Raw genomic sequence first — 12,551 nt, forward strand, 5'->3', positions numbered from 1 at the left:
CAAGCAAGAAAATTACCAACATCAGTAACATGACTTCATTTCCTACAAGGAAAAGTATTGGCATCAAATAAATAGTAGGTCATATCCTGTATGTCTACATAGATTATTCTTAATTACAACATTCTTGAATTTCGGTCCAAACATAATTATGCTGAATTTTTGAGATGATCAGAGAAACTGAAGATAGTGGAGTATTTGAAAAGAAACTTTTCCTTAAATTTGTTTTTGTTTTTGTTTAAACTTTTATGTGTATGAGTGTTATTCCTGCAGAAGAGGGCCTTGGCTCTCCTGGAACTGGAGTTTTGGATGGTCATTAACTGTCATTTGAGTGTAGGTCCTCAGCAAAAGCAGTCAGTGCTCTTAACTGCTGAGACATTTCTCTAGTCTCTTGAAGAGAAGCCTAGCACACTGTCACTGCCAACTCCCCAAACCTCAATGAAAGATCAATGGAGAGCTAGGCGTGGTGGCACATTCTGTAATCCCAGCACTCAGGAGGTAGAGGCAGGAGGAACATGAGCTTGAAGCCATCTGTGCTACACAGTGAGATCTTGTTTAAAATAGAAAAGAAGGGACAGATTGAGGGAAAGAGGAAAATCAACAGGTAAAAGTAAAAACTGAAGGAAAAAAGGAAGAACTAAGCAATGAGAAACAGAGGGAAAGACTAACGGATCCAGATAAGAGTCAAAACGCAGATGTAAAACTGAAACTGGGAGAGATTATGGTAAGTGCTTCTGTTTTTCAAAACAAACCACAATTTCCTTCTGTGTACTCTGTAATTCATAGTCAGTATGACAAACAACAGATTTATTGGCATAAAGTAGGGACATTAGAGCCATTTGTTGATTATTTCTTCAGTTCATAGTTTTAGGGGTCAAATTTTAGCCTATTCTATTTTGAATGTTTATTAAACCTGAAACCTATATGAAGAGGAGACTCTGCTTCCTTGCACTATAAGTGCAGGGCGAGTTTTCCTACTCCTCATGTTCTGGTCTGTCTTCAGTATTTTGGCATGTTCAGTGTACAGAGAAATACAAGTACCTTAAGTTATATCACTGTGGGGAAGCTCCTTTTTGAAAGCAATAATAATGATAAAAAATTTTTCATAATCGAAGTCTATAAAAGTTACAAAATACCAAGGACATGATTTCATCATGTTTTGTTCTCGTGAACTAGGAAAGTTCAGATACATGAATAAAATGGTGTGTACAAAACACACAGAAAATCAGGCTAGGAAAGCAGGTGCAATAAAACCTCTCCCATCACACCCGGTCTTGTGTCAGCATGCCAAAGGAACTTCTAGTTCTGCTGTGTGCTTCTGTTTAAGGACATTTTTATGGACAGCAGGAGTCTTCTTGCTCCAGCAAGCTGACAGAGAAAGGAAGGTCTTATATTCCTTAGGGGACAAAGGAGAACCACATTTTCCTTCACAGTTATTTACTCACAATTCTAAAATCTAATAAGGCCCCCAAACTTGTTTGGTGGCAAAACCTTATCTAAAAAGGTATGCATTTATTTTTATTATTTCACTTGTATAGAGTACTTAGATTTTTTACTTCAGGAATTTAAATGTTTTATTATAAGCTACAGGAATATTAATGTTTTATCATAAAATGAAGTTCACGTGGTATACTGTCATATTTCCAAAAGCTAAAAAGAGAGCAGAATTAAAAAACATTGATTCATGCAAATGTGGGGTAAGAAAAGTTGACCTTTAACTTGAATTTTCTGGTTTACTGAAAATCTCATTTGCTGAAAGTCTACTATAACCAACAAATTTTTTCTAGAAAAGTGGAAGAATTTATTTTACAGATATTGAAGTATCAGTAATATTTGTAGTATACACAATTTGCAGAATATATTATCCTGACTCACAGTTATTACCCTCATCAAAGTAGCTTTCAGAATTGTGCATGTCAAATAATTAATCACTATGATGATTACTTAATGATTAGCTATTAAAGTAGAAAAAACAATTTAAATGTATTATTAAAATAAATGTTTGCCTTTTACAAAATAAAATACTTATAATTATGTAAGTATTAGGACAAAATATTTTAAAATCTAGCTATCTGTTCTATTTGTTTATTATTTCCTTTTTATGTATTTGTTAATGCAGTACTGAGGACTGAATCCAGGGTCTACTGTTTGGTTAGGCAAGCACTTTGCCACAGGGAAGCATCACCAACCCCGCTACCTGCACCTCTATCTGCTGCTGTTAGTCACTCCAACATTTATTCCCTGTGACTAAATGTTATGAATTCATGATGAATTGTATCTAGGAGCCCATAATTGAATTTTTATAATTTCACTTCTTATTCTTGCTGTAATAGATAATGCTACATAAGGAGTTTGACTAACTTATAGAATATTATAATTTAACATTTACCACTTTCTATTTCAAACTGAATGTAGCATTATTCTTTAGAACTACACAGTAAGATAGGATTTTTTAAAAATAAAGGTTAAATGCATAACTGCTATATATGATTGAAAAGATCAATTTTTAGTCCCTATAACCAATGTGAAAGCTCAGAATAATTCTTTTACATATTTTATATATTTTTACTTTATGTGTATGAGTGTTTTGCCTGCATGTCTGTAAGTGCAGAGCAGCCAGTGCTCTTAACTGCTGAGCCTTCTCTCAAGCTCCCATCTCCCACTTTTTAAAAGTATGTTTCTTTCAACTTGTATGTAAGGGGAAAAGGCAAATGTCCAAAACTAAAAGCACTGGTTTATGTATTAATACCAATAATGTATATTTAAGGTAAATGATTACATTATTCTCTTAGTCACAGAGTAGCTTCGTAAGTTGCTATTAGTTATTTTAGATTCTCCTACTCAGGATATTTTTCAATCATACATAGGCAACTTTAGCAACATAAAAATAATCTGAGGGTAAATCTCGGTAAACACTGAATTATAGATTGTACTTCATCAAACTTTGATCAAAAGCCCGAAAACAAGTAGAAACAGTAAATTATACGTGCTGTGTGGATATGGCATATTTTCTCCTTGTTGTTGACTGTTTCCTGTATGTATTGTTGAGTCATTGTCTAAACTACATTTTGTGTATTTCTTTTTCCATCCCCTTGTGTCAGTCTCGAGAAATAGCATCGCAAGTAAGTACCTTCTGTTTGTCTTCCTTCTTCAAGAGGTGTTTGAGCTCAGAACTGTAAAGGAAATGAATATTAAATTCAAAATTCAGTGTCAATTTAAATATATATCATACTCAAAGGCTTATATATCGTTTTTTCAAGTTAGCATGTTTGTATTAACCCACAAAGGATTGCAAATTAATGTTATCATTTGTCTCTAGATAGTGATTCTTAATCTGTTATGAGAGTTTTAGATTTTCAACATATCAGTTACATAACACTGAGAAGCTGATGAATATAACATATGTAACAATCTAAAACTTCAGTTATTTTGTGTTGTTTCTTAAATTCATAGTCTATACTGTGAAAATGGTGCAACATAATGAATAGATGTCCACTGTTTAAATTTTAAGGCTAATCAAGCTGAATTTAAGATATGAATTGATACTTTGGAAAGATATTAAGATTTTTAAAAACATGCTAATAAAACTAACCATTATTTCTGATATTTGGCATTTTAATGATTAAATCCTCATCATGTGTTTATGTTTTAATACTATGGGCTATTAAAGTTTATAATGTAAAATATTTCTGAAGGTTATGGTTTTTAGAAAAATCTGAAAGCTTTTGCTTTTTCAAAGCTGTAGAGGTTAAGCAAATCCCTAGCTGGTGTGCTAGATGACTTGGATCTTGCTCTCATGGTGTTCATGGGAAGAAGCTACAGAGTCTAGACTGACAGATTTCAGGAGCTATTTTATTTGATAGTGTGCATAAAAATATATGAAAGATACTCTTCCCAAATCTCCTCCTTGTGTATTAGATCCCAAGAACCCATGCATGTTAAAGGTGGGAAGTTCATACCTTTGGCTAACATCTACCAATTTTCCCATTTCGTATCCATGCTAATATTTCTACACCTCATTTTTAATATGCTTAACATTTTTCAGAGTAACAAAACATGAGTGAACTTGGATATTTCTGCTAGAGTAAAGTAATCCTGATACAAAAAAAAAACCAATAATACTACTGAGACTAAGACAAATTAAGTCAAACAGGATCAAAACCTTAGGATGTGCCAAACCTGGATTTAGAATCAATTACCATCCAAGACCATAGTGTCTGTATTCTATCACTTTATTTCACTGTCCTGGGTAACTACCCCCTTTTTCCACCATCTGTTTTAAGAACAGCAAATACTTTGAAGATCAGTATGAGAAATGGCATAAACAAGGTATTTGTTTATTAAAAGTTTATATTTTTCTGCCCTTTCCTGCATAGAATAGCCATTGCTTCTTGTGGTTTCAACAATTTAATGTTTGCTGCTGGAAATCCTTTTTGATTTAAGGTTATTTTCTAGTTCTTTAAATGGGAAGCAAGCTCATGGTCATCCTGTGCAAGTTCCCATCTGTCTTTTCATCCTCTAGAAGCCCAGTGATGAGCAGCATGAGACACCAGGTGTGCTCACTGGTGCGCAGAGACTGCCTCAGCAAGCAAAGGATGTCCTAGAAAGCTGATGTGAAGTCTCCAGGCTTCCTCTTAGATTACTCCCTTTCTGTGAATTTAAAATGTCAATATCTTTTTCTCATTTGTCTGTACTGTGCTGCCAGATTAATTGACATTCCTTTGGTTTATTTCAGGATGATTCCTTAGTGCATATTAGACACCTCCCATTTCAAGTCAGATTTTTCTCAGTGTCTTTAGCTATTGTACACTCCAGCCTTTCTTTGTTAGCATTTCTGTCCCTGTTCCCAGAATCAGTCATCAGTCCAGTTATTCTGCTTAATCTGTAAGATAGACGGGGTTAAAATCTTGGGTCCCCTTTCACTGTGTGCAAACTCAGTGTGAGTCAGAGTGAAGAGGAAATAGGGAACATAGTATCACTTCACGGGCTAAGAAAAAGAAATATGCAATTTGTTCAGAGTAAATGATGTATTATTCTGTGACAAAGTACATACAGTATCATAGATCTCATTTCCTTGTTTTGGCTAGTGAATTATTTTTGAGTGTATAACACTGCTTTAGAGAATATATTGGTCAATTTATAACATAGTTTATAAAAGTCAATATTCCTGTGTTTTGGAAAAATGACTTATATAGTCAAACAGATATGTGCCTGACTCTTTAATTCATACTTATTCACATTCTCTCTCTCTCTTTCTCTCTCTCTCTCTCTCTCTCTCTCACACACACACACACACACACACACATACACACACACACCCTTAGATTCACACACTCTGTGACTCTTAGCTCATCTATAGTTTTCTTCTTGCTTGATATATTATAAAACTTTTATTCTGCAATGATTTTCTTTCCTTTCTTTATGATGATTTATCTACCATTTTCCAGCTCTTCTGATTTTTAATCACATTCATTTCCGGTGACAGGAAAACCTTTCTTGCTTTCATATATACTTGTTTTAACTTAATAAGAATCTCATTGGCACTCTTATTAACAACAGACATTTAAAAGCATCTAATCTTTTTGACTAAATGTTACCACACTCTGTTAGTTATTTTTCTGTTGCTGTGATAAAACACCATCGTCAAGGCAACTTATAGAAGGAGGAGTTCATTGGGTTTTAGTTTACAGAGGGATGAGATTCCATCATGGCAGGAGACAGGTTAAGAACTCTCATAAGCCCACCCCAAGAAACATTTCCTTCAGCAGGACTGATCTCTTTAAGCCTTTGCATATAGAACCACCAACTGGGCCCAAGTATTCAAGTACTTGCGGCCTATTAGGGATAGTTTCTTTCAAACTACCACATATAGTTATGAATTCTTATCCACTTAGCATCTTAAAATGCATGAAGATCATTCTTTCACTTTGTCCTGACACAGGAAGTAAATTAAGCCTTTACTCATTGACCCTGGGTACTAGTATGGCAAAATTGAACCTGATTGGAAAATCATAAAATTTATCTAAGTCACAGAGGTCTTCAAAAGGAGTGCTAATCTGTAAGCACTGGTTTGGATCAATGCTACTATTTTAGGTAGCTTCATCACATAAAATACAAATATTTAATATAAATATTTATAGCTATCATGTCTTAATGTATCTGTGTATCCTCATATATATATATATATATATGTATATGTATATATATATACACACACACATATATATATGTATATCAACATACACTCGTTATGTCACCCACCTAGCTAAACTCTATGCAAGAAATCGTTTTCAGATCCACATATATGTTTTGTTTGTTTGTTTGCAACCAGAAGCTGACAATAAAAACATTCCTGATTTGGGACAGACTAATCAATACTGTCCTGTCCACTTGGGACAGGACAGGTGATACAGAATGCTATTATGGGTGAAGAAATGTCTTTACATAAAATATTTGTAACATGCACAGTAATAATAATTCTCATGCTGATAATATTCCTGAAAAACACTGGATTCTTAAAGAGAAAAAGAGAAAGAGAAAAAAATAAAATATTTCTATAATACCCAGAGAAAGACGGAAATGACCTAATTTCATCAGAAAAACATCTTAAAAAATAGTGATAGGTAGAATAACATGATGCAGAAACACAATGTATATATAACTCAGAAATTTTCGTTAACTATTTAAAATATATTTCTAAAGACTACAACACAAAACGTTATGAATATTTTATGAAGCTTAATCCTCATATATTAATATTTGTTATTTAGAAAATTCAATTCTTAGGGTCACTAGTGATTCATGGTGTGAATGGAAAGTGCATGACCTTTTCTTTAAAGATCTTTCTACAGGCAATATAGTAGTCTTAAACCAGTGACCTTTCCTTAACTCTAATTTGCCTCAAAACTTCTTTAAGACTTGACTTTATTAATGACATGAATATCAGGAAAAGAAAAGAAAACCTCCTGTTAAAGAGATTTGGCAGTATTAATCAATTCCTTTACAAGAAAAGAAATAATTCTTTGTTTCTGAATTAATCTGTAGTTCTCCATATTTCCATGATTCTAATTTCATTTCTTTAATTTTTAATTTTTTAAAAATATGTGTATATAGGAGGTAGAGAGATGGCTCAGCACTTAATAGCACTGGCTGCTCTTGAGAAGACCCTGGTTTGAATCCCAGTACCCACATGACAGCTAGCAACTATCTGTAACTCCAATTCCAGGGGATCCCATGCCATCATCTGTCATTCATGGGCACTGCAAAACATGGGTGCACTTACATGCATGCAAGCATAACACTCATACATATAAAATAAAACTAAATTTTAGTGAATCACATACAATATATTTTAATTGTTTTAACATCTCCTTCCATATTTGCACTTGCCTTACTATCCCCCATCTAATTACTAATGTTATATATATACTATATATAGTCTATCTATCTATCTATCTATCTATCTATCTATCTATCTCCTATCTCTATCTATCATCTATCTCCACCACAATATTTGACCAGCCTTTCTCAGCTCATCAGTGACAGTAAGTGATCTAAAGTCTAAACTACATTTTCCCTGGAACACGTCCATTCGTGGTACTGACAATGATGTATCTCCTGTCTTCTGATATTCTCCATATATATATATTACAAGTTTGTGTCCCCAAATGTCCTTCAATGTGGATCCATCCACAGGAGCTTGGTCAGCTAACCTATGAAGAGTCACAGCTTTAAAAGAGACTGACTAATCCCTTCCCAGCAGCCATGTGTTGCCAATAGTTCCTCAAGTCGGGTTGGTGTTTCTTGCCTACTTGCCCACATCTATTCTGGGTTTTTGTCACACGGAGCTTGCATGGTACTTGCACATGCTGTTACCACTGCCAAGTTCACGTGAGTAACTTCCAAGCTGTTTGGAAAACTGTTTCTTTGTATTAGACAACCTCTGGCTCTTACAGTCTTTCTGTCCCTTCTTCTCCAGCGATCCCTGAGCCTTGAGTGGTAGAAGTTTGACATAGGTGTCCAGTGCAGGGCTAATCACTCTGTAGTCTCCTATTTTCTGTACATTGGCCAGTTGTGAGTTTAGATAATCACCATCTGATGCTAAAGGATATATCTCTTAGTCATAGAAGTGGTACAGAATCATTTGTAGAAATATTATACAAAATAAACATGTTTTCATTGTAAATTTTTTTATTCTTCAGATTCACTATATTTTAATAAAGTAAACAGCCCTTTGCTTTCCTTTTAATGCCTGTTTTTCACCTTTGCATTCTTCTCATCAAAGTTTATTTTTCTTTTTGACTTTTTGATGTTCTCTTATGCAAGGTTGCAATCCATCACTTTGCTTAGTAGTTTCTGAACATTTTCTAGATTTCGTCATCTTCGATTATCTCTGATTTCCTAAGAAAAATTTGATGAACAAAGCAATACTGCAATAATATAAGGACTTTTCTTTCAGAGAGGAAAATGGAGATAATCTCAGATTTTGATCACATACCAAGAGTAGAAGCTGTTAAATGGACAAACAATAACTTAAACCGTGTCCAGTGTGGTCCCAGAACGTTTGCTTAGAAGCATGCTATCATTCTCACGTCCAGCTCAGGGAAAGGTCTTAACGCAAAGCCACCATTAGATAGCCTGCCCTGTACTGTATGGTGAGGGGGCATCAGAGCAAAACATTTCCAAACATCAGAAGAAATGAAGCTAGGAAATTAAATTTACAAATTTCCCTCTTTTTAACCCATATACATCAAATATCCATGGAGTAGAGTAAGTGATGAACATTAGCAATGTTATTGGTACTGTAGATATCCATTATTATTGTTCATGTTATTGTTACTACTACTACTACTGTAACTCAGAGTAACAGTAGATATATGTTTTCTTTATATGGTAATACGTTACATGAATTTTTACAAGATGCAAGCGCAGAAGATGAATATTAACGTTCTCATCTTATATGTAGAGGCCAGACATTAGGAGTGTGTGTGTGTGTGTGTGTGTGTGTGTGTGTGTTTAAAACAGCATCTCCCTGTAGCCCTAGCTGGCCTGGAACTCGATATGTAGACCAGGCTGGCAACAGTCTCACAGAGATATGCCTTCCTCTGCCTCCCTAGTGCTGGGATTAAAGGTATGCACAAAATGCCCTGCTATACTTTTGGTCTTGAAACAGAACTAGAAAAATTCCAAAGTAACAGTTCAAAAGCTCACTGATGTTTTCTTATGTGATGCTGAAAGGAGGAAGAAAGGGAAACAAAATCCAAAGTTGTAGACAGCACTCAATGAATTTTGATTTGAGTTTCATAAAACAAATGCCCCAAATTCTCCCATTCGTTCTTCTAGCTAAAGAGATATTTATAAGGAGACTTTTGCTTATTTATAAACTTACAGGACAATGATTTTATATGTAAAATATTGTCATTTCATTCATTGGGGAATCAAGAACAATGCTAAAGACCATCTTTAATGTTGCTTAAATAATGTAAACATAAACTTTAGTTTATGTTTTAGATGCATGCTTTACAGAATGCCTGATACATAGGACCAAGGACAAATATTCACAAAGACAAATAGTGTTTCAACTCCTGCTCTAAAGAGAATCAAATCTTCCTCCTGCCCCTTAAATATTTATTATCTTATGCTACCAAGACTTGGATTATAAGTGGTCTTATATAAACTTGCCATCCTGAGTGTTTGATCTGGAAAGATGATGAGTTTTACACACTCATGATTCATGAAGGACTGTGACTGAAAAGATTGATAGAAGAACACTTCAATGAACTGAAACTGTGATTTAACTGTGAAAATGAGTCTAAATCATGTATTTTCATTTTTGCTACAAATCACATATACATTACTGAACAAAAAGTTTCTTTTTTATTTTTAAATTTTATTGTCATATTATGTATATGAGAGTTTTGCCCACCTGTATGTAAATGTGTGAGGTGTGTATACTACCTACCATCAGAGGTCAGAAGGGGGTGTCAGATTCTCTGACACCACAGTTAAAGATGGTTTCTAGCTACAATATGGATCACTGGGAATCCAACCCAGGTCATTTGTAAGAGCAATCAATGATTTTAACCACTGAGCCATCTCTCCAGTCCAAAGATAGATATTCTTTATTTATGATAGATATTTCCCCAAAGTTTTTGTTTTCACTTCCACAGAAGAGGATTTCAGTGCATTGTTAACTAGGGGTGAATAAAGGAAGCTAAAATTGATGAAGATCTTCATTATTGAAAGCTATGGCTTTAAATTTTTTAATAGTTCCAACTTAAGTTCTAATACAGTACTGTTTTAGGATAAAAACGCAAATGAGTTCTTGATGTTTTTGGTTGAATTTATATGTGATAATTTCCTAGCATGTTGCTAAGAGTTGTGTGTAAGGCACTGACTGAGAATCCATAAATTATATTCACATTTAAAGGAATGATTGGGCCTATCACCTGAACTTACTTAAATTAGTAACCTAATTTCTATTTCTTTGAAAGGCAGCAGTACATGCAGTGTATAGCTGAAATGCAATTAAGTGCTCAGCCATGGGAGGGAATCACAGTGAGCAGGTTCATGAATGTTGCTCTTAGGTTTAACACAGTGAAGGAAGCTGATCATTTGCACGTGCATGCTTTTATGAAGGAAGACTTTCTCCTTTGACAAGGTTATGGTTCATATGACTTCCTTATGAAAAGCACTAACATTAAAACAGAGGAGTGATTCTTACTGTAAAAATCAAAATAAGTGGTAAAATAGAAAGTTGGAATAGACTCTGAGTTTGTTTTTTGCTTTTCTCTCCCGTGGAGACTGGCTGGGTTTTACTGAGTCATTATCCCACAAGGCATTTGTGGAAAAGGGTGCTTTACTTAGATTTCATGAAAATCTTTTAATATCTTTGTCAGAAAAGTGTTTTATATTATGAATAATAAATGCATAACTCAAGAACACCTTTTTGCTTTTTCCTGGAGCATACAAAAATTAAAAGAAGTGCACATTTTATAAAGGATATTCCAATGTTGTGTGTAGAAAGGACATTAATTTAAAAAAATCTTTAGATACTTTTACACTCGAAAGCAAAACAGTTTTCATATAGTCACTTACATTATATGTGAAATACTTGTATACTTTTGCATATTAAATGGACTTTATTTGAAGTTATAAAACATTTAGGTGTCTGTATGCGTCAAACATCAGTGTACCAGCAATCGTTTATTACAGAAAGGTCACACAAAAATCGGCTTTTTATAAAATATAAACAGAAAGATACAGATGTGTTACCTGATTCTCATAAAAGCTCTGTGAAGTATTTTCTGTAACATGTTTAAGTAAGATTAAACTAGCTGATCATAAGTTTTTCCTATGGAAACTCTCTCAAGTAGCTATACAACTATGCCAAGATCTTGCAAACTGATTATTTCAGTTCTAGTCTGTCATTATTCCTAAAGTATCTAATTATCAATACCCATTTCCTTTAAAGTCTCAAATATCTATCAGTGTGGAAGAGTGGGAAGACACCAAAGATGCCAAGGAGCCAGGGCACCACCGCAGCATTCACCGCAACTCAACCTCCAGTGACCAGTCAGACCACCCCTTACTGCGGAGGAAGAGCATGCAGTGGGCCAGAAGACTGAGCAGAAAAGGTCCAAAGCACTCTGGTAAAACTGCAGAAAAGATAACTCAGCAGCGACTGAACCTCTACAGGAGGTCAGAAAGACAAGAGCTTGCTGAACTTGTGAAAAATAGAATGAAACACCTGGGCCTTTCTACAGTGGGATATGGTACGTGCTTAAAAACTCCTATATATGTGGAATTGTGTCTTCCTGCTGTTAGTAATTATGAAGTTGGCTTTGATTTGGTAAAGCACTGGAGTTTTGTTTCACAGTGCATGTGTGGGCCATAGCTCATATCTTGTAGAAAACTTAAATGATAAAAATTAAATGCTTAAAGTTTTAGGCATCTATTTGGTTCACTAGACAATATCGAGCTCATTGTAGGAATACACCAATTTTAATTATCACAAAACTTTTGATGTAGACTCAGTTTCCAATTTGGAGGTCTAGAAATTAAATCATGTAAATTATGGCTTAACATTCACATAGCAGAGTGTATCTGTCTTAAAGTCCCCCTTACACACACACACACACACACACACACACACACACATATACACACACAAACACACACACGCACATGAGATATAAACATCACACCCATCGAGTTTTGGGGCCCCCCAAAATAAATTTGAGGCATTTCAATTAACTGATTTTTCTAGCCAGAAAGGAACTATAATATATAATTAATATAATAAATATAATACAATATAATGTAGAAATTGTATTTACTTTTATATGATGCCCAAATGGATCCTTAGAAGCTTTAATTTTGAAATAGAAATACATTTCAAATAGCACAGTACAGTCTTTCTAAATATTTCCTATTTGCTGTGTTAACCTATTATTCTACATAAAAACAGGTTAATGAAGTAATGCAAAGATAACCTCAAATATGTCATCATCATTGTCCAAGTTTTATTTTAAAAGAAACTTGGCCACTTGACC

At 34.3% G+C, this 12,551-nt stretch overlaps 1 protein-coding gene across 3 annotated transcripts in view; it reads left to right on the top strand.

Annotated features, from left to right (window-relative positions):
* The window catches only part of Kcnt2 (potassium sodium-activated channel subfamily T member 2), a 405,448-nt gene that overhangs the window by 375,688 nt on the left and 17,209 nt on the right, over positions 1-12,551 (top strand). For 2 of the 3 annotated variants that reach the window (XM_008831577.2, XM_029562800.1), the window contains one exon: positions 11,471-11,771. In XM_008831577.2, the coding sequence (XP_008829799.1) occupies positions 11,471-11,771 (301 nt within the window). Of the gene's footprint in view, positions 1-3,098; positions 3,120-11,470; positions 11,772-12,551 lie in introns of all 3 variants that reach the window. The other variant, XM_008831578.2, reaches the window with a different exon arrangement.

Source organism: Nannospalax galili, unplaced genomic scaffold (assembly GCF_000622305.1).
Source record: "Nannospalax galili isolate Female #2095 unplaced genomic scaffold, S.galili_v1.0 scaffold955, whole genome shotgun sequence".
Classification (NCBI taxonomy): Eukaryota; Metazoa; Chordata; class Mammalia; order Rodentia; family Spalacidae; genus Nannospalax; species Nannospalax galili.